General features: G+C 34.7%; 1 protein-coding gene across 1 annotated transcript in view; it reads left to right on the top strand.

The window, feature by feature from the left end:
* LOC149796001 (uncharacterized) overlaps positions 1–24,572 on the top strand; it is a 199,533-nt gene that overhangs the window by 3,632 nt on the left and 171,329 nt on the right. The window contains exons 2-3 of the mRNA XM_089965923.1: positions 1,816–1,920; positions 3,766–4,049. Coding sequence (XP_089822049.1) covers positions 1,816–1,920; positions 3,766–4,049 — 389 coding nt within the window. The remainder of the gene's footprint in view (positions 1–1,815; positions 1,921–3,765; positions 4,050–24,572) is intronic.

Here is a 24,572-nt window from a genome sequence, read left to right as displayed (position 1 = left end):
GCAGAATCAGCAAACAAGTCCCCAATGATATCTTCTTTCCTTTCATCACATTATCAGATACATTATAAGGATTTGCAAGGCAATCAGGAAAAGATCACTGGGACATCTCATGAGCACAGGTCACTGGGAGCAGTCCTATAAAACTTACAACTGTCAAAAACCACAGTTCTCCCTTACTAAAGTGGAAAAGAGGCAAATGGAGACATGATTATTTTCACCAGGGTTTCTCCCCATGAGACCATCTATCTTAAATGACATCATTTTCACATACACACACCCATTATCACAGTTCCTGGTAGGGGGAAGGCTCCAATCTTTCACTGCTGAATAGGGAAGATTTGCCATAATGACATATGGATCCAACAGGCATTTCCCAGGACTTGGAATATCAGCACACCTCTTCCCTTAGTCCAGAGTTCCTTCAGCTATAAACACATGACTTTTTTATTTGGTTGTCATTCTAAGCACATTCAATTAACTCTTTTACATTCATTGGTTCATGATGGAATGCAGTAGCATGTTCTAAATGCCATCCAGTGGGTAGACTACACATTTAGTGTGGACTTAAAACAAGTCCCCACTCACACAGCTTCCAGGAAGTTCCTGTGTTTTGCCTACAAATCAACAGGCTACAAAACAGCAGACAAGTTGTATCTTGGAGCAAGACATGATATTGTTACTTTCCTTCTCATTCTCATTTCTTATGTCAGACAGGACATCTATGACCTTGTACCATTTCTAAATTTTGGTCATCTAGGCCTGGAATCCAACATTCAAGTGAACAGTGAATGGATAGTCACATCAATATGGGGTTTGCACCAAAAGTCTTCTAGTGGTTCCCAGTTTGTTTTAAATGAAAATGGTGCCAGTCTTATATCTAATTTGGCTGCCACTGCATTTATTTTGAAAATCTTATCATTTAAGAATATCAGAAATGGTTTCAACAGTCTGCTGTTAAAAGGAAGAAATGGTCTCGTCATAATATCCTGGAAATTCTTTTCAGAAATTAGATCAGTCTCTTCAACTGACTCTTGTTTCAGACATGTTAATCAGTTTTTTAGAATCTGCTGAGAGATGCTGCGATTTAAAGTTAATGCAAATAAACCTGAAGTGACTGGATTTAATCAACATACATTGTTAATCAGGCTTGTGTTAAGAGGTGCACAATCATTCTTTTGTATCATTGTATTCCTTAAATTGCTTTGAGGAGAATGATCCATCCTGAACCCTGTTGTTCAAAACAAAGATTTTCAGATGTTTTCAGAGTGAACTTCTTAATTGTTGTCACAGATTTCGTGGCAGTTGCCTTTCACAATACTGATATGTTTACAGGTTCTGCCATTTTGATATGACATCATGTGATGTAAATGATGATATCATAAATATTTGAGGAGAGCAAATAACGTACCTCAGCACTGCCAGGAGTGCTGTTAGCAACTCTCCTGCACTTTACAATGCATGAGCCCTGGTTAATCATTCCTCTTGTGTATGTGGGATATAAAATTTTGAATATATTCTAAGTAAAGAACACTCAAAAGCTTTTAATTTTAAATTACTTATAGATCAAATTACTGTTGTTATTAGGAAGCAAATATGAAAAAATTGCAGGGTTCAGCAAATTAGGTTTTCACAGTAAGCCTCATTTTCATATGTTCATTCATTTCACAGAGCCAGATTTAAAATTTCAATGCACCTTATTCACTTTGCATATATTATATTGCTTTAAATGTTTTCATATTTTTTTTCATCAAAATATATCAGCAATCATTAATGTATGTGCTCCTGTATTGAATTTAAAGGCATTTTTCTTTCCAGAGTGAGTTAGAGACAGTGGACAGGGTACATGTGGTGCTGGGAAATGAGTCATGTGACCTTGATTCTGCAGTGGCTGCTCTGACCTATGCCTTTTATCTGCACCATGTAAGAATATTTTTCTTCTCCATGTTTTATACTGATGATATTTCTCTCTCAAAGAATGTCCTATTACATTATTTGCATGTAGCACCATAAATTGTTGTCTTAAATGTTCAACAGTTAAGGCTGTAATATTTACACATAAACAGCTGAATTTGGGTTAATGCTTATAAATGTTTACAAAATCTGTTACCATGTACACTGACATGCACATTGTACATCTGGTGTTAGTTTACAAAGTACATCAAACTGCATTATCAGTTTATTCAATATTCAGTTGTGTAGCAGTAAAGAACCAAATCATGGTGGTCCTAAGGATGTTTTATCTAAGGTTTCAGATATAGTCAGGAAAAGTCGTATCTTTCAAACTGAATCCTGTCAGAACTTAAAATCTGAATTTTGTAAGAATAAGAAGTTTAAAACATGCAACAAAACAGACAACCAGGTTCTGAGCATACTCATTGGCAAGGACATAACATTTAAATGGCTGTTCGAATGGTGGAAAGGTTGAATTTTGAACAGTTTAATTAAATGGCATTGTTTCAGTTATTTCATACCATGAACATATTTAAATATGCTTGGAGATCATGAAGCCTTACATATTGTTATTTTATACCAACCACCATCAGACAGCTGCAACATTGAACAACAATACAGAATCAACAGAACAGATGTGAATACTAATGGCCTGCTGACATATTTTGTGTATTTATACTTTTATTATGGGCGCGGTGCAGCTTACCTAGTTCTAGTTTATGCATATGTTTGGTTGTGCACCACTGCAGTAGAACTTAATCTACTTCAAGTGCTGCATCTGCAAATTTTTTGTTTCAGTGTTCTGTTGTTTCATGTCTTTTTTAGGTCAAAGACAAAATTTTGTTACAAAAGTACTCTGCAAGTTCTTTGAGTGATACCATGTATTGTGTGATTCATGTTTCAGTTATATAAGTTTGGCTGCATTTGCAGTTACTTGATGACAAGACTTTTAAGCTCATGTTCTCTAGTTACAATCATTGTGAAATTCATTGAATAATATTGCAAGCAAAGTCGCTCACTTATATATTGTTATTCAGATGTTTCAGAAATTATTCATTGTATTTCCACTGATGAACTGACTTTTCTAACCTGGATCCCTTCTTCCTATCAGTTTCCCCCACCTGCCCCAGAACCACAGCAACAGTTTCTGCTGTCTGAGGGTCCAGAACTCTGTCTTTAAAGTTAACAGAGAGTTCTGATAATGTGCCATCTTTAATGAAATAGAAATCATTTAATGATAAATTTTTTCGAGTCAAACTTTATTCTAGCAAATTGACAAGAATTAAATAATTTAAAATTTTGCATAAGAAAAATGGAAGACTTATTTAGGGAATTAGTCATGAATATATAAAATGTCAAATAATGAAATGCTTTTAAAACCTTGGTTATAAAATGATCATTTTCATCTTTATTTTTTTTTGTTGTAAACAGTAATGTACACTACATGGAAAACTTGTGTGTTTCCCTTTTTTTGATTTTCTTTGTCCTGGCTTTTTAATTTTACTAATGCAACATATATTTCAACTTAAATTTCAGTCTAGAAACCAGTAATCTGATTTGCTAAAATTTAAGTCTGACTTAAAATAAACCAATAAAAAGTTTTGAATCTAACCATAATTTTACAGCTTATGGCCATGACTGGGGCTTGATCACAAAATGCACGGGAAGGTTTTATTGTAGTATGGAAAATTCACAAATGATGAAAATTAACTTCAGTGTCAGAAATTTACAGAGACTTTACAGTCATAAAATTTCTCCTTGTGCAGTGTTTAGAAGTGAACATTCTCTGATTTTAACATTTTCTTTTCATTACAGAAGAGTGTAAAAGATATAGGAGTGTTGTACCTGCCTGTTCTCAATATCACATCAGACCAGTACCGACTGCGGACAGAAACAGTCTATTTTCTGGGAAGGCTGAACATCAAACAAACTGACCTAACCTTTCGAGATGACATTGACCTTCAGACTCTAAAGGCCACTGGAAAGTTAGACTTGACACTAGTTGACCACAATGTACTGGTGGTACATGACCAGAGCCTGGAAGATATGGTTACTACTGTGATTGACCATCGACCCAGAGACAGACAGGAAAAGGCAGGGTAAGTAAGCTTTCATTGCAGAATTTTATCCAAGTGTTATCCAACAAATCTTGGATACATTTTAATATCTTTCATAGATCTTTCAACCATTCCATTGGTCTAGTGGTTAGAGTGTCCACCTCGAATGCGGGACGTCACGGGTTCAGTCCAGGCTGAGTCATACCAAAGACTTATAAAAGTGGTACTAACAGCTGCCTCACTATGTGCTCAGCATTAACACATTAGTATTAGGACTGGTTGGACTGGTGTCAGAATAATGTGACTGGGTGGGACATCATGCTACAAGTCTGTGGCATGATACCACAGTGCTAGACATCACTATCAACTGTCACAGTGCAGACATCGTAGCAATGTGACTGAAAAATTGTGAACACATTAACACTGGAGGTTTTTGTCATTTTGACCTGAAATTCGAGTAGGAAACACACTTTGAGAACTATTTCTGAATACATCCTAATACATCAACTTCTCCAGTGACCTAATGCCTAGTTGTGTTAGAAACATCATTTTTCATTGACTGTTTGGCTTGCGAATGAACAGAAGGGTAAAAGTTGGAGTTCTTATTTTTTTATTTTTTTTTTGCTCAACGGACTCATTATTTTCGTATCAAGACCACTCTTTATTTCAAATGCTCATCTTTTCCTACTTTTTGCAAAGCTTCATCTGTTTGTTTGCAGTTCATACCAGTCTGCCTTAGATCTGAGACCAAAAGGTCTAAAACTCTGACGCAAAATTGGATTCTGACAATGGGTGAAATTTGGGTGGAAAATAATCAGGTCCAAAAAATTAGGTGTTTCCCTCTGTATTTTGTAGTGCAACTAAAACGTTCAGATTATTTGGTATCATTGTGAAGCTACATCTGTCTGCCTTTCTATAAAACCACCCACTTTAGTGTATCATACATGACCTTGATGCTACAGAACTCGGCAATAGGCTACTACCTCCTGCCACGTTAACTCATCGCCAGGGGTTAATGTGTTAAAGCTATGTTAAAAATCCAAATCACACACACACTTCATAGGTCCTTCAATTTTTGCGTACATCTTTTCCTTTATTGCACCCTTATGAATGTATGTTTTGTCACTAAATAATGATGTGCAAGACAGACCTTATCTTAGTTGTATTCCCTGGGGCTCCCTGAGAGATTTAAAAATCAGATTTATATGGACATGTTTTGATGTCTTATTACCAAAAGTAATACACCATAGCCACCACTTTCTCACATGCACTGTGCAGTGCTGTGACTGCAAAGCCATTAGATTAACAAATGCAGATAAAACTGAGGTTTCCAGTTGAAATTGAAATTTTTTATACATGATTTCAGAAATCAAAGAAACATGATTTAACCCATTCATTACTATTCTTTTGATTTTATCTGAATATTGCTAAATGTGAAGATCAGGTGCCACTGTTTCTTGTGAATCCAATTATAATATAAATTGTGCATGGTATGTGTAAGACCTGCCGTTTTTATTTACTGTCTTTATTCCCATATATATTCATCATGTTACAACAAGTAAATAACTGTCACAGCTTTTGAATGGAAGAAGAATGTTGTGTCAGAAAACTGGTTGAAAAAGTGGAGTAAGTTCTAATGAAGTCAGAAATGCCAAAAGTCTCCCCCAAAAAGAGTGGACTATCAGGATTTATATTTTTGAATTTATTTATTTTCTTGAGTGAATATAAAAAATTTACATTTATTTTGCCCATTCATTGAGCTTTCATATCAACTAATAACCTTTAAAGCAACGTTGACCTATAGGGTAGAGAGTTCCATAATATCTGTCTTTAGTACCTTTGCCACATCATGCAATTACCGTATATACTCGCGTATAAACCGAAAAATTTAGGAAAAAATAAGGCCTGGAAGAAGGGGGTTCGGCTTATCTGCGGGCCAAGGTCCAAGTCTGAAATTTTCAACGCTTTTTCCCCTCGATTTCCAGTATTTATTGTTTCTTTCGATCGTCGAAGATGAGATCACATGCCTAATGATGCCACATGGCTCATAAGATTTGTGCTGTCGTGAAGTGAAACAAATATTTTTTTTCTAACTTATGTGGTAGGATGATGAATGAAAAACATGTTTTAACGTACTTGACGTCTATTTGACAGATGTCCATCCACCAGAAAATGCAGCCATACGTGTTATTTGAGCCATGGTGGTATGTGTATTTTCCAAAAGAACCGCCATATTAGTAATCTCCAGTCAAGTATTTAACCCTCAGCTAATCAGTAATCATTAAACTCTACGCTATCATACAAATGCATGCTAGCTTATTTCAGTGTAAATATGAAAAGAATCTACGTAAAAAAATAAAAGAATTACGATACTGAAGGTATATACGACAAACATTTTGATCGAGAATAGAAATACATGTATGATAGTCTTAAAGGAACAATAGCGAGAGGCTCCATAGGGGTTTGTTGCGCGCACGCTTAGGAAGGGTAAATAACAGGGCAATATATGAGTCAGCGTGAATAATTGTAAAACAATATAATTTGTGGGATTTCTTTGACAGGTGTTTTAGAAGTAACCGGCAGCCACAGTTTATATACTACTGTTGTTCAGTTGTTTGTAAAGCAAAGTGGTTTGTTAGCGGTAGAGTATTGTACAATAGCTACCATATGCTTAATCTGTGGTAAATGCCTCGGGGATAATAGGTTTGTTTTGTTGTACAATGCCAATGACTTTACTAATACATGCCGACTCTCAGATATATTGTTTAATGAGATATGGTAGTGGACAAACTTTTTAAGGACAAGTTATGAAAGATGTGGGCAGAATGGGTTTGTTCAGGGGCTGTGAAAATGACAAAAGGCGGGAATTTATTGAGGCCGGACATCAATTTGGTCGCCAAGTGGGTAAAAGAAGCGTGGGACTCAATTCCATCGGAAATGATTGCAAAATCATTCAGGAAGTGCTGTATCAGCAATGCCACGGATGGAACAGAGGATGATGCTATATTTCAATCTGACAATGACAAGGAGAGCGAGAAGGAGAACGACACACTATCGTATGACCATGATGACAATGATGATGTATATGATGAAAGCACGCCCGTAACAGAAGCCGAGTTTCGTGAACTGTTTGGCGAGTCTGATACAGAGCCAGATTTTGAAGGATTCTAAAAGTGATAGAACTTTTGTAATTCATGATTTTAGAATGAGGATTAATTAAATTTCCATTAAGACTTAACACTTTAGAATTGTTTTTATTTCAACATATAAATTAGCTTTCTTACTTTCATTTTATTTAATAATGTGATTTGCCTAAATAAACGTATTCAGAACTCACTTTGTGCATCTTGTGATGTACCGGTAGTCTAGAAATGATGGGTCAGCTTATATGCGGGTCATGCACTTTATAACAGTTTTACCAGTTCAGTTTGGGTGGTGGTGGCTTATACGCGAATGGGCTTATACGCGAGTATATACGGTAGTCATATGATTGGAATGGCAGAAAATGTTATACAGTAGTCACAGACATGTGGAAATAGTTAGAGTCTGCAGTCCAGGCTCTAGATAAGCAGGATATTCACATATTTTAGGCTAGTAAATTGATTATAAAGAGACAATAAATTTATTTTGGAGCATTCACAGTATGCAAACAGTTTAATTTGAAGCATTACATTTCAGGTTGTCAGTGTATTTACTGCTCCAGTTAGCTATAAAGTGAATGTTTTAATTATGGCAAATTTGAGAGTAAATTATTAAAATAAACAATGCTTTATTTATAGAGGGTGACTCATCAGTCAAGGACTATTCTCCTTGAGGCCCTCTGAAGGAGAGTATAACAATGCACATTATATGAAGATAGAAATAATTACTGTTTATTTTAACATGTTTAGTATTAAAATACTAAATTCCATGATCTAATTAGAAACACATACATGCTCATGATATTTCTTCTTAAATACTGTAATATTTTCAGCAGATTTTACATGTAATGGAAGCTTTTTCCATGGAACTGTACCAGAGTATTGGAAGCTCTATTTAAATTGCTTTGTTCTTGGTTTTGGTGCTAGAAGGTTTCCATGTGATATTGATCTCAACTGGTATTGTGTTGAAAAAGGCCTGAAGAAGTCCTGAAGATACTCTGGTGCAATTCCATGTAGACATTTATATAAAAGCACTGCCTTGTGAAAGTCTATCCTGTCATATATTGTGAACCATTTGAGTTCTGTAAACAATGCTTTTGAGGGATGATCAATAGATGTGTCAAAAAATATGCATGTTGCTCGTTTCTGAAGTTGATAAATCCAGTCAAGCTAAGATTTAGCACAGTTTCCTCATACATTTGAACAATAATTCATTGTTGGAAGAATATATGACTTGCAGTATATATTGTGAGTTTCCATAGGTAAATATTTCTTGATTCTGCTGAGTAGGACAATTTTGGGTGACAGTGTTTTACTAAACTTATCAATATGGTCATTCCATAATAAATTATTATCTATGGGCACACCTACAAGCTTTTCATGTTTGACATTTCTGATGGATCATTATTTATTGCAAGAGATAGTTCTGGGTTCCCTGACTTGTGTAGCTTTTGTGATGTCCCCAAATTCGTACGTTTTGTTTTACCTTCATTAATTACCATCCTATTTTGTTGTGCCAAGTTTTGGACTTGAGTTTAACCTCATTTGGATAACTTCAGTATCAGAACTAGATGTATACAAGGTTGCATCGTCTGCAAACATACATATATATATATATATAACTCCCATTAGTCATCATCTGCTTCAGCTTAAGACCTGCTGCTAAAATTCATTATTTGGAGTTTTCTGAACCATCTCTTTGTATATTTCCAAGCTTCTGATAAACGAACCTTAACAATTGTTTATAAAATCTTAGCCTTAGTCTTATCTCTAAATTTTCTGTATTTATTTCTCTTCATGCTCGTATTTTTCTGGAACTAATATTTATTTGAGGTTTATTGTCAAGGTCATGTACTAGACTGGTGACTTTTCAGCTGTAAGCCAGATTAGTCACATTTAAAGATGGCATCTTAATCAAAGAACCAACTGTCGCACGATCGAAGAGTGTTTATGCCATGAATTCAGTTGCATCTGCCACATGTGTTTAGCATAAAATGTGGTTTATGTTTATAATTAGAAAGTGTTGATATAATATTCTAGTTGCCATATTATGAATCCAAAGGTTGCCAGAGGGTGCCCAATTGGCAATTTTCACTTTTCAATTCTGTTTTAGTTGCAGGTTGGAATGCTGGTATTTCTCCATTAGTCAGGGTTTTACTTTGGCTTTGAAATGATAGTACAGTATGTATTTGATTATGGTGAGCACACTCATTAAATAGATCTGATTTAGTTTTGGTCAATAATCAATTTCGTTGAGACTCTGATATCATAAGCTGTGTTTTAATGTGTTTTCAAAGTGTCCTTCTGAGACAAAAGAAAAGAAAGACATTAGTTCCAAACCAGGTAGAAAAATACGCATTTTACTGAAATATTGTCAAGAGGTATGCTATCAGCAGCAGTCACATCTGAGGACAAAATTAGGCTACTTTGAAGTGTTTTTAGGTTGTGGAAGTAATTAGTCATTGAATCTTTTCATGCCGTTCTTTTAGGAGATCATCACTACATACATTGGGACCTCTCTCTAAATCTGGATGAACATAATGAATAATGTGTTTTAAAGCAGTTTGATTGTGCTTTTTCTTTCAGATTTTGAACTGAGCATGCTTTAAAGGTTCAATTATAAATCTTGACAAATGCATGAAGTTATTTTTAGTTAAATGCAGTTAAACTGATTGTGGGAGAATTAAATCCTGTACTACTGAAGGAAACTATAACATTACAGATGTATAAAAAAACCACTTAGATTTGCCATGGGCTGGAAATATTGATTTTCTAGATGATTCATAAAGCTTCATCTGTCTACTATGTACCAGCTGTCAGTCAATTACTTCACTTTCAGAATTCCAATAAACTGTTTACACTTCTTACTATTTACATTTTTGCCATTATTTTGAATAGCACAATCAATTTTTTCACCGGAGTGTTTAGAAAGAAGGCTTGTGAAATTTAAATTTTGAAAAAACTTTAAATAATTTGCACTTGTTGTAAAATTTTATTGAAGTTAAGAACTAATGTACTTATCAGTTGTGAAATTTTCTTTTCTTTAATCTTACAACTGTAGAAAGGGGATGCATCTAGTTCTAACATATACAGTATAAATAAGGATTCTTGTACTTACATCTGCATGCATGTTTAATTAACACAAATAAATTGAAATCAGTAACATAGATATATCACAGATTCATGATTGATATAAACTTCAGAGACATCTGACACATATTTTTGTCAACATTCATGGCAAATAATAGTAATGCATCATGAAATCATAGCCACTGAAGAGGAAAAAATATTTATTACCAATTAAAATGGACAGTTAACCACACTGAAACAAGTTTAGGCCTTGAACTTAAATTCAAGTAAACATCATGACAAAAATAAGGTAGACAATAGAATTTCCAAGAATAAAACCAGCCCTGAACTCAAATCCAAGTAAACATATGTAAAAAAATGACATTAGTCAGTAGACCCAAACTCTGACCGTCAGTTACTGACAAAGGTCAACCACACAATACAAATTAAATTTACATAGTAATATAAAAAGAATGTGTAATTAACATGTTCAAGTTTTTTCAGAAAATGCATCAAAGGTCAATTGGGGATGTACAGGTAAAACCCATTATAATGTGATGCTTGGGGTCCAAAGATAAACATCACGATATAAGCGGGATCCTGTTAACAAATTTTTTTGAAAAACTTCCTCAAAGAAAATGTGCATTGAAATTTCAATATCATTTTTAACTAACCTCTTGATCATATATCGTTTGTTTTGTTCACTGGGTTTCATCAGACATCAAATATTCTTCAATTTTGAATTGTATACATGCCAATATGGCAGAAACAGTGCATGGTGAAGCTAAGGCAATATTAAACGCAGTGCTGGTATTAAAAATCTGCAAGGGATACGAATAATGGGCTTTTCCGAGAGCATGTACTTAGGATGTTAAAAAGAAAGGTTACCTTAAATTAAAAAATGGAAGCCATGCTGCCATCATGTTATAAGCAGAATCGCATTATAATAGGTTTTCCCTGTATATAAAAGAGTGTTTTATCGATATGGTCAAAATTCCTATATTAATATCAGTCTTTGGGAATCATTGATCAGAGTTTTTAGTTGTGTTTAGATAGAATTAGAGAGGAATCATTAATTTAAAATATTCATTGGAATTACAATGTGTTCATTGACATTTTGGATCAAAACACTCATTTGGAATTATTGTGAATTCATTTAAAGACATTCTGGATTATATCATCATGATACATCAAGACTATTGGTACATTAGCACATACAAGACTGTTGGTGCATTAGCACATTCAAGACTTGGAATTCATTAGGAAAATTCAGTGCTTTTGGATTTGTGATAGAACATTTAGGATTATTTGGGATTTAATTCACAATACTGTGTTTTCCTTTTATTTTTTACTATGTATTATAGGGCAGTAAAATACATTTGTTAAAGTTTACAAAACATGTTGGTCTTGCTTCTTTCTGTTACTTAGTTTAAGACCATAGAGTTGTAACATTATTATTAGTCTCCCACTCTGTGAAATTTAACATTACAATTGTAGTTGTGTTTTTCAAACTGTAATCATGAAGCAAATAATCTTGATTTTAGGTTTTTGTGACTATGATTCTATTGCAATTGTAATGAAATATTTTTGATCACCACATGAACTTTTATCAGTCGAATCTCCATAATGCTGGAAATCTGATTTTAAACACATTTGGTTGTGAATGCCTCAGGTCTGGAAATGGCTTACTGTGACATCAATGAATGATATTAAACATAATTAATATGTTGTTTGAAATGAAGCCAAGTTTTTCACATGTGTGAAGAAGGCCTTGCTTATTCACAACTTTATGGTCATGATAAGGCAATCTTGTTCATCTTCACAGTCAATATTCAGTGCCCTTTACACGAGATGATTGCATATTTTGGTATTATAAACTTTCCCAGTATTTGGGGTTCTTTACAAATCATAACCAGAAATTGTCTTGGAAGAGTGTAAAATAGAATTTGTTGCTCACTCACATCTAAAATTTCTTCACATAAGTGTTTTGATGATGAAACATTTTCAGACTTGTAATGCCAGAAATGAGGCAAGCTACCTCTACATTTTTAAGTGATCTTCATTATATAAAGACAGTAGCACATTATCAGTTTGAATGATAGAATTAAAGCTTTCGCCCAGGCAGAAGCTTCGAAGATTTCATCAATGCCAGTTTAATTCACACAAAAAATGGGTATCCAACATAACATTTGCCATGTAACTAAGGCTGTATTTCTTAATCATAATATTGATGTATTAGTCATTGATATTTATACCCTGATAATATATTGATCCACATTTCCAAGATACTGATTGAAAAGACTATTCACTATCTGGCTCCTTTTTTATATGCCTGCAAGAAAGCAGAGTGTCTTATGTTATGATGTCTGTTACCAATACCATTTCAGTACACAACTTAAGTTCTCCACATTTACATTGTTGATGGTTTGAACATAGACTGTGTCATGTCTGGTTTTAACATGTCTGTGGCATGATGTGCCAGTGCTAGACATCACTTTAAACTGCTGCAGTGCAGACATCGTAGCGATATGACTGACAAATTATTAAAGTGATGTTAAAAATCGAAATCACACACACATGTATGCATGCACACACATGCACACACACACAGATTATGATTGGTTGTAGAATAATGCACCTGCAGATTATGGTCTATGTTATTTATTCTTCTGAATAGCTCTAACAAACTGCACAGACCCAGATCTACTGGTGCATTATGTAACAGCAGATCTGGGTGTGTTCAGTTTGCAATTTGGCTTGTCTTACAAGCAAGTATATTCACTAGCAAAAGAACAATGTCTTAACTTGCTAACTCTAAGAATATTTTCAAGCAGATAATGAAAATGTATTACTTGCTGTGGTTTCTTAAATTCTAAGCCCAGAAAACTAATCACACCTTGTGATATACATTATCAATAGGTCATGTAAGTTACAATCTTCTATAACATATATTTTCTCCTTTTCATCAAAGATAGGTGAATGCCACATGTTTCTGTATTGATTTCTGCTACAGAAATACAGTACAGTATGGAAGAAAATGAAAGCTGTTAATGCATTCCATGACCCTTGTTAGTGCCTTGCGATTGAGTAGATCAAATAGATAAGAATCAGGCTGGTATATTAGCATTTTACTACTAAATATTTTGTTCCTAAAAAAAAGAAAAATCTTCTCAAAATGACGGGACCAAGTTCTATTTATGGATCCCAGCTGTTTGTTTGAATTAAACAACAATAACTGGTGCTAGAGCATGCACAGAAAACCATGATTAAATATGTTTCCTGATATCTTGTTCCTTGTTGCTTGCATCAGCTGATGAGACAAGACCTAAGACCATTGCATTAGCTAGTGGTTTTAAGAACAAAAGATGAGCATCAGTCAAGAAATGGGTGAACATAAAATAGAGGATTATATGGGTTTGGGAGGCCATGACTGGTTGATAATGAAAGTCAGAATTAAGAAAAATCATTTGAAAGCTGATCTTATAATTAATGGAAATGGGATAGAGAAAGGTCCTGCTCTTTTACTCTAAGTTTGCCTTTTTTCACAAGCAGAATTTGGGAACGTTGATTATATAGTAGCTGTTCATTCCTTTGGTGTGGAAAGGGTGTTCAAAGTTTTAAGCACTTGTAGTTTTAAAAATAATACAGTGGTTCGTATTATTTATAATATGAATATATTGAGTTCTCAGTATTATGGTGCTTCCTTAGGTTTATTATTAGAATTGCATTAGTATTACGAGCTCTAATGAGAAACAGTGGCCTTACAGTGTTCCACATGTGCATTAAAATTAAGTTACTGTCACTGCAATATTCTGTTTCAGTTTGTGGATAACAAGCGAAATCAATACCTTTTTATCTGATAGATTTTCGGTAGGAAAATACACTTTCAGATATGGTAACTGTTTCCATGAATGAGAGGGGTGTAGATTAGCTTGGTGTGGTGTTTTATGACACAGCAACACAAGTTATTTAATGTGAAGGCAGATAATTACAAGGACCTTGGCCATAGACAGTAGCCAACCAGGGCTGATTTTAGTCACTGTGTCATACCTGCTTAAGCTATCATTATTAAAGATTATTAAAAAGTTTGTGATTATCAGTAATGGCTACAAACATGTCACCAGCCATGCTCATAAACAGGTTTGAGGCTGCATGACTTCATTTATGATTTCACTGTTTTTACCAAATGCATTACTCATTATTTATTTATCCATCCATCCATCCATGGACAAACAAAAGGTAAAAATATAACAAAAAAATAGTAATTAGTATTAAACTATATGCACAGGGAGAATACCCGAAATGTAGGGTGGGGCAATGAAAAGGGTATTGGTAGAGAAATTAAGTGTGCTTTTAGTGCCTGAGTTTTCTCTGCTAATACTGTCTGAGTCACTGGTATCACTTGACAGATTGTTGTCTAACTTGTGTATTGTATGACAGTGGCTTTCCTTACAGTATTTATATAATTAGCTTTTAATTCACCATTTGTTCCCCGTAACTCCCTGTTGCTCCTCATGTACCTTATTTCTTTTATGGAAAATTGTTGCATCTTCAAAATGATCGCATGAAAGCATCCAGTCAGTTTAAATTATGTGTTTAAAATTGTTAGTTACCAAACTCATCAACATTTGTTTGTAGATGTAAATTGTCAGATGATGATAATCTCATTTTGTCTGAAGTTTTTTACCTTTTTGAAGGAAAGACAGAGAAATGGAACATTTATATTGCCTCAAGTTATAGATCTTCTCGAAGGGACTGATTAAAGAAATAATTCTATCGAAGATACTATGAAAATCCACCAAGTTTAGAAGGGTAATTCTTAAATAATCTTAGTGGGGGTTTCCCCTTTATATTGATTCTTTTTTGTCCTCTAACCACCAGTGAGAGGAGCACTCTACTACATGCTGGGCAGACCCCAGCACAATTTGTTACATGTTTTTTTAGGCTCTAATAAACAGTAACACAGAAAGAGTGAAAACAGCAAGCTTTTTAAAATTTAACAAATAATTTATTTCCCCGGAAAAATTCTGTAAAAATGGAAAAAGGAGAAGATCTTACGGTTTCAAGAATCAAATTAAAAAATAATCCAAGAATAATACACAATTTAAATTTTAAGTTCGAATCCTGATGGAAAATCCAAGGTGGATGACAATAACATATACTGTTGTCTGTACTGTGTTGTTTTTTACAGTTCCTTGTAGAAATACAAATAATGACACTCCGGTGTTGGAAATCCAAATTAAATTTCTAAGCAGTGTCTTTCCAAAATCTCTGTGAGCACTCCTCAAAATATTTCCAGAGAAAAAAGAATTAATCCTTTTGAAATCCAACTGATCTGAAGAAAATTATAACTCAAAATCTGGCTGCAACAAAATAACTTGACATCAGTGTAAAAAGCCCAAAACGGAGAAATCTCTCTCTATGCATCTCTATTAAAACTAACAAATGCGCAGTAATGGAAAAACCAGAATTGCAAAACACAGGGCCATGTTTACCGTGTTTACATAAAAAAAAATCACGTACACGTACACAGAATATGGCCTTGATTAGACCAATGATTTTACTCCGAGAATTAAAAAAAAAAAATTAAAATAAAAATAGAACTTATTTACATAATAAGCACTTTACTGAGCTTTTGAACACAATTGGACCAAACATTTTGCAGCACTCTGATATTGATTTTAAGCTCAGAGGTCTTGACTGCGTTTTAGCTGTGCTGGTTTGCAAGTATGACACACATAATCAAGTATGAATTATATTTTTTTTAAAAATCCAACTCAGTTTGTGGATATATTTGAGGAATATTTTGAAAGATATCAGTTCAGTAATGGTGGGTTTCTTTTGGTTTTTAAATATTCAGTTACAGATTTAACCAAACTGGACCTGCATTATTATTGTGATCTTGTCTGGGACAAGTTCATTTATCTTCTATCCATGATGTCAGGCTTAAGGTCATAGGTCATGACATTGAATTTTGTTTTTCACTCACATGTACCTTGTAAACATGATAACTCAGAAATGTAAGATTTTTTTTGTGCCATGATTAGTATGATGGAGTGGGGGCCCAGAGTGGCCGTGTGGTCTAAAGCTCTCTCTGTTACTGTTCACTGCCATCTCACCTCTGTCTGTGTGGGTTTGAGTCTAGGATTTGGCCAATGTGGGTATGTGAGAAAGCTTGCTAGTAGCTTCTCGTGGGTTGGTGGTTCTTCCCGGGGTTTTCCCAGGTTCTTCCTCCACCATTAATACTGGCCGCCATGCATAGCCTACCTTGTGCTGAAAAAATAGCATTAAACCCCTAAACAACAGCAACAAAAAAAATATGATGGAGTGTGGTTAAAAAGAAGTAAAAGGACAGAAGAAATGGACTTGTCTAGAATTCCTGGAAATTCTTATTTGCCAGGTGAGCGTCAGACCCTTGTAAGACTTCTGTTTGATTTAATTAGGGCAAGTCAATTTGGGACAAATGCTTCTTCAGAAGCCACTTGCCTTTGGCCTTTGTGTGAGATAAATTTTGTGGAGCACTGTCTTGATGTAAAATTTGTTGATAAGTATTGATCTTTCCACCATGGACCAGATAATTAATTTGGTCATTTGGAATTGAAACCTTCAGTGTCTTAGAACTTCACAAGCCTTTTTTGTACAGATCAATTATTCATGTGTAACAGAATTATCAGCTGTCTCTACTTCCATAGGTCTTCTGTACTGCAGACAGACTGTCAGTCTGTATTGCTTAATTCCATATTATCAACAAAATTTGAATGGATATAGTAGTTAGTATATTTAAAATTTGGAGTCACTTGATCAAAAGTCATAGAGCAAAAAGACCATTGCATGATGTGCCAACTTCCTGGATTACATTGTTTGTTTTGTTGTTGCCCATTCCCAGATCTGCTGGAGCATTATATGCCAGCAAATCATGGTTTAATTTGTTCATTCTAGCTGAACATTATGGTTTACAATGTTTCTTCTAGCTGGCACATTACATGCTGACAGATCATCATTTGCACTTTTCTGGCTGGCACATGTGCTAACAGATAATGGTTTACAATGTTTATTCTAGCTGGTACATTATGTAATATATGATTATGGTTTACTGTTCTAGTTGGTTATTATCATTGTTAACAGGGTTTTTTTTCTAGTTGGCACATTATGCAGTGACAGATCATGGTTACATTGTTGAAATGGGTATTGTTGTTGTTGTTGTAGGGTTTAACGCCATTTTTCAGCACACAATAGGCTATACATGGCGGCCAGTATTAATGGTGGAGGAAGAACTCGGGGGAAAAACACGGAAAGAACCCCGAGAAGTTGAAATGGGTATAGGATCTGATCTAAACGTTTTAATTATTATGCCTTGCATTGTCAGTTGTCTGTCGGCTAATTTTTTAAATTTATTCTTTTGCATTTTCCTAGACAGCTATGAATTTAAATGTTCAGCAGAAATTAGCTATTTTTGCAATATAACCAATTATTGTGTTTTTCATTCCTGAAATTGAACCTCTCTCAAACTGCCATTCTGCTATTATCTGGACAATTAAAATGTAGATTTATAATTGTAACACAAGGAATGTCTTTTCAGATCTTTTAATTGTTGAAAATTTACAAGAGCAAGTTGCGCTGAAAATGTTAATATTTATAAGCTACTACAGATAAGCCCTTGGTGAGTATAAATATCATAAATATCACATTCAGGGAGAATCTGATACTCAATTCCCACAGAGATTGTCGATTTAAATGTTTTGTCCTCATATGAACACTGAGAAATGTGATTGGTGAAACCAGAGGAGATTAATTTTTGAAACATCTGTTTCAGTAAGATAAATTTTGTAATCCTTTTAAGTTTATCTGTTATTTTGAATACAGTTCATGGTAGTGGCTACCAGCTGAAATAATTAAACTTAATATATTTGGATGATTCATAGGGATTTGGAAATTGCCCAGAAACACTGATGTTTTTTGTATTTGTAAAGAGTACATAATTTTGTAATCAGATCTAAGAGAAATTTTAATTACAGATCCATTTGTTAGTGTTATCATAACCATATGCAGTTCAGTGGGGAACCTTCATGTACATTATCTATCTACATACATGAATGTGTGCCTGTAAGTACACCTTCCAAGTTTTCATGCAAAAAGTGAATTCCCCCTGTGGCATTTTTGTAAATGGGGATTTTCATATTTTAGTGGTGGTCATGGCAGTTAATATGTGTAAATAAACATGTGTGAATACATACTTTTGATGAATAAAGATACAAATCTTGTTTATCTTTATTATTAGCTTAACTGCTAGCTGTAGCGTGTTATGACAGTGGCACTGTGCTATACATTAGAGCTGCACATAACCACAGAGACATTTCCACCAGATACTGAAAATGGAATGTCTGCCATCATACAAGTTTGCCAAGTGCAGTTTGTGAAACTCTTTAATAACTTGAAGGTCAATGAAAGTGTCATGTTGCTCAATTGCAGAAAGGCACTTACAATGCTCTTACTATATGGGCATTAATTTGATCTAGAAGTAAGTACATACATAATCAGCTTGTGGTTTAGTAATAAAGTGAGCCCTGTCTTATAGAGGAGTTCAGACAGATATGATTAATAATTACATGTAAAAGTAAGAAAAGAAGTGACTAATTTATAAATATTGAATATTTTCATTAAAAAATCTTATTCTTGTTATGAATTAATGTGATAAAATGTAATTTTAATCAGTTACAAATAATGATCAATTGTGGTGCAAAACGATTTGAAATCCATGTCAGTAAAATCAGCATTGAAGAATCGTGCATTGTACAAACTATCATTATCTGTCCATTCCATTTTTACACTGTTGCAGAATATATCATAGATGATATTTATTTGAGTCTTTCTGACATCAGATTTCTCAGCAGTAATCAAAGGACACTCCCTCTTTTTGTATAGTCAACTTTTTCTTCCAAATTGAACATGCCTGATGACATTTTGCACTTTTTGCAACAATTTATTTCTTCTTTGGCAACTTTACCACTGTCAAATCAAATTGTAGCTATGATAGGAAGTGTGTTTGTCATGTGATTGACTGGTTTTAGTATGATACCCCACTCCAGTGGCCTAGTGGTTGGAGCGTCCAACCGGCCGAGTCATAACAAAGAGTTACAAATATAGTACTTAAGCTGCCTCGCTTAGCACTCAGCATTAAGAAGTAAGTGTTAGGACTGGTTGGCCTGGTGTCAGGAAAATGTGTCTGGGTGGGACATCATGTTACATGTCTGCAACACGATGCTTCAGTGCTAGGCATCAGTATAAACTGCCACATTGCAGACATTGTAGTGATATGACTGAAAAATTGTTAAAGCTCTGTTAAAAATCCAAATCACACACACACACACACACATTCTTGAGCAGAATAACACTGCTCCAGAGCTCTTTGCTTTTTATCATCTTGATAATTATCATTGGTAATAATAGCCAGTAATTTTCAAAGTGACAGAATCTGACATCTAAGATGCACACAGCAGTATGGATAAACAGATTACTTACCTCTTTTTATGGAGAAATTTATGTACTTTCTCATCATGTTGGAACAAAGGTCACAGTGTTGAATTTAGAAATCAAGAATATTTATGAGATGTCTGTCTGTAAACTCCAACATGTGCACACTTGTGAGGGATGATTTGACATTTTTTGGCATTAATATATTGGCTGCTCTGTGACAGCATATGAGGGTGACCATGCAAGAAGGGTGCTTTTCAATACAAACTCATTGGTGTCCGGGAATTGTGGCCATTAAAAGCAGGTGGCCGCTAATTTGGGTGGGGGTGTTTAAGACAAGGACTGCTGTATTAATAAGTGTTGCATGTTTTATGATTCTCATGATAAATTGTGTTTGATTTTCACTTGTATGATCATTTGCGTGGAGCGGAAAAAGAATCATTAAATGTAGGGGGACTAACTCTGTATGTATGTATGTACGTACGTACGTGCATACGTACGTATGTATGCACAATACATCCAGTCATTTGTCTCTCTTACTCTCATCTTTGGTTCTATCTATTTATCTGTCTGATCTGGCTGTCTGTCTGTCTATCTATCTATCTATTTATCTATATAGCTAGCTAGCGAGAGTGATAAAATTAATCAGATTGATTGTCTGATTTATTCTTTCCAATGCTTTCTAAATGATGAATATTGATTAGACGGAGCTTATATATGACATTTGAAATTGGCACTTAAATGCAACAGTATGGCTAGTTGTATCTAAGTTGGCCATGGTTTTGTTGGTATCAACTCTTTTTATGTTGTTCATTTACAAGTGACTATACCAAATTGATATTTGAATTTTTTTTTCTTTGCAAAATATTCACTTAGTCCCCATCATTGGCACATAATTTTGCAGGTCTACGTGTATTAAGTTGCTGATCTAGATTTTAGTCCCTCTATTAGTCTGGTGTCTGATCCTTACCCATCTAGTTTTTGTACGAGAAGGACTATTGTGCTACCCATAAACATTATTTTGCCTAAACAAAATGGTGCATGTATCCTGTGAAAAGACTTTGTGAAGTATGTACAAAATAATCTTTGTTCACTTAAGGAGTCAGATCTGTTGAATTCCAACTAGATTTAAAACCTTTACATGTATCACCATTGTTGCTGATAGATGCAAAGTTTGACTAGTCACTAGTTCATACTTCGTAAATTACCTTACTTTTGGTCAGTTACCTATAGTCTTCGTATGATTACATAAAGTTGGATTAGTGTGATGCACAATTTTTTTAGTTGTTGTTGTTGTTGTTGTAGGGTTTAATGCCATTTTTCAGCACACGATAGTCTATACATGGCAGCCAGTATTAATGGTGGAGGAAGAACCTGGGGAATCCCTGGAAAGAACCACCGACCCTCGATAAGCTACTGGAAAGCTTTCTCATATACCCACATTGGCCGAATCCAAGACTCGAACCTACACAGACAGAGGTGAGATGGCAGTGATCCGTAACAGAGAGCGCTTTAGACCGCTCGGCCACTCGGGGCCTCCACAATTTTTTTAGTATTCTTTTTGGGATGTATGGAGAGAAAAGCTTGTGTGACCTTTCAGTACATTGTAGGCTATGCTTATTCTACAAATGACCTTAAAATGATCTGCAACTTGTCTCATTGACACAGTCTGGGAGAAGAAGAGCATCTCGAAAATGTCTTCCCTACAGGCAGTTTGTTCAAATAATAGACTTCATCATGAATCATACTTTCTCTGAAATTTTTCTTGTAAAAAACACTTCAAAAGAAATAATACATTAAATGAAAAATAGGATTCTTTTTCATTTTTTGAGGACCTTATGTTTTTAATTGAAATGTTAGAACACCGATTGCTGAAAAGGTCATAATTGTTTTGTATACATGGTATTGGGTACCTGAGTTTAAATGACAAATATATAAAATACCATTATAGAACAAAAGGGGATGAGACAGATTTGCATCATGTGTAGTCAGGGTCCATAACCTTGTCTAGTATCAGGCTTTCCTGTGCCAGATGTACATCCATAATGTTGTCTATTATAAAGCTTATCTGTGCCAAATGTACAGTCAGCATCCATAGCTTTGTCTAGGATCAGGCTTTCCTGTGCCAAATGTGTTGTCAGTGTCCATAACCTTGTTTGGTATCAGGCTTTCCTGTGCCAGATGTGCTGTCAGGGTCCATAACCTTGTCTAGTATCAGGCTTTCATATGCCAAATGAAACTGCATCTGGGACCATAACCTCGTCCTGTATAAGGCTTTCCTATGCCAAATGTGCTGTCAGGGTCCATAACCTTGTCTTGTATAAGGCTTTCTTATGCCAAATGCGCAGACATGGTCCATAACTTTGTCTAGGATCAGGCTTTCTTATGCCAAATGTGCAGTCATGGTCCATAACCTTGTCTAGGATCAGGCTTTCATATGCCAGATATGCTGTCAGTGTCCATAACCTTGTCTAGTATCAGGCTTTCTTATGCCAAATGTGCAGTAAGGGTCCATAACCTTGTCTAGTATAAGGCTTATCTGTGTAAAAACACATTCATAATTCTTCCCTCAAATTACATAAAAGTGACAAGAAGTAAATATTTTCAGCTGTTAATTGAAAGAATGGCAAACATGCATCCATTTCTCCAGTGCATCAATGACTTTTCTTGTGCCATTTTTATTGCCATACATTTAGGCAGGTTGGCTTGCGTTTGACCCTTTGATTTTCCACTCAAGAACATTGTTGGGGAAGATTTAAGTAAAAATTTCTTATGTTTACTATTTGTTTAAACAGGAAAAGAATCCTGGAGATTTTCAGGTAAGCAGCTTTTAGGATTAAGTCACTCATTAAAAATGAATTTTTCTTGTATGTTTCATGTTGGCACAAAAGTTATGCATTTCTGGACAGATTTTAATGAAGTCTTAATTCAGTTATTACAGTTACTTGTTCTTGCCACAGTTACTTGTTCTTGCCAACCAAAGGAAGATGCAAATCAGTTTGAGGGCTTTTAGCTTCAAGGTAGAAGTCACTTTAATTAAATAATCATTTTCCGCAATTCTTTTCATTTCAGCGAAGTAACTTAAATTCTAGTGAACAGATTTAACTGAAATAAGGCACAAAAAGAAGCCAAATGATTTTGAGGTTGGTGGTTTGAGGTAAAAATAAAACTTGGTTTTAATTTTGCATTTCATTTCCACACAACTTCAGTTCTGGATGGCAGATTAAAATGAAGTTCTGTTTTGATTGTACACCCATTGAGAATGAAGGAAGCAGATTCATTTTGGTTCAGTATTACTAAAAGTAGATTTGCTTTGGATTACATTTTCTTCAAATAACATACATTCTGGTTCACAGGTTTCAGCTGAATGTAGTCCTTTGGGTTATATGCCAGTATTACTTCAGTTTTTGACATCAAACTAAAGCTAGGTTACTGTGACAACTTTTATGATTTATAAAATATAATAATGTAAAAACAGGTTTAGATTGTAATAAATAATGATGCCTTTTTCACCAATTGCCTCCAAAACTTACACTAAGAGTGTATTTTTGGATAAATGTTTGGTTTGATTTGGTGTCTTAAGGCACAGCAACACTAGTAGGTTTTTGTGCAAGAAAAATGGCTTGCTGTGACCTACTTTCTATGATTTACTGAAAATTACTTCATTGTTTTTACTGTATCAGTTCTTGTCCAATTTACACAGTGCATCTTGGGATGAATTGGTGTCATGTGACTGCTTCTGCTGTGGGGATGGAGAACACAGCATTGATGTTCACTGGCATGGGAAAAGAATATAGTGAAACTCGTGTGGTTGGTATGGCCATAAAGAAAAACTGTGCTTAATTTATAAAAACTGATAGCCCAGCAAGGAAGAAATTGCGTTAGATATTGCTAGCTGTAAATCTGCATCTCCTGTATTTTGCACTAGAAATCCTTATTTTGTCACCAAGACTATATTCTTACAGTAATGATTAAGACTATTCCAACAGTAATGATAAAGACTATTTCAACAGTAATGATTAACCATGTTATTGTCATTCCTGTGCGAATTCACACAAACTCAGTGAACATGGTTCTTTTGAGAGGTCAAAAAGATCTATTAAATCCAGTGACTCTTGAAGTATACAAGACGATGCTGAGCCAAACTTAAATTATAGAGATAGAAATAGTGAATACTCTGAGGGCACTATTCATAGATGATATATCAGTAGTTAAAGATGAGCATGCCTGTACAATGTCGTGATGTACAAACGGTCTTGCTCTTATTGATTTTTAGATAGTAATTCAAGTTCACATTTAGCTATGTCGACTTTGATATTTCTAGATATTTGTTATAGTATCAGGGTAAGCATGCATTAGTGTTACAACATATTTTAACAAATGAATGTTGTCATCTTAAAAGTAACAAATTTAATAGCAGTGACATATAAAACACTACACATACTTACATAGCATTCCTTATTTCCCTAAGTATTAACATGATTTTATGTCATATTCATTTTTCTTTTAATTTAAATAAATGATATCCTTCATTTCTTCACTTCCCCATATAATTTGATTGCCACATGTAAAATTATGCACCTTTGGCCTAGTGGTTAGAGTGTCCACCTCGGATGAGGGAGGTCATAGGTTCAAACCTCAGCCAAGTCCTACCAAAGACTTATAAAAATGGTACTAACAGCTGCCTCGCTAGGTGCTCAGCATTAAAAGCTTAGTGTTAGGACTGGTTGGTCTAGTGTCAGGATAATGTGACTGGGTGGGACATAATGTTACATGTTTGCGGCATCATGCCGCAGTGCTAGACATCACTATAAACTGTCACACAGCAGACATCATAGTGATATGACTCAGAAATGTTAAAGCTATGTTAAAATTACAAATCACA

Source organism: Sinohyriopsis cumingii, chromosome 7 (assembly GCF_028554795.1).
Source record: "Sinohyriopsis cumingii isolate HCF-2022 chromosome 7, ASM2855479v2, whole genome shotgun sequence".
Lineage (NCBI taxonomy): Eukaryota > Metazoa > Mollusca > Bivalvia > Unionida > Unionidae > Sinohyriopsis > Sinohyriopsis cumingii.
Note: the sequence above shows the minus strand (reverse complement) of the source record. Positions and strands in the feature narration are given on the sequence as shown.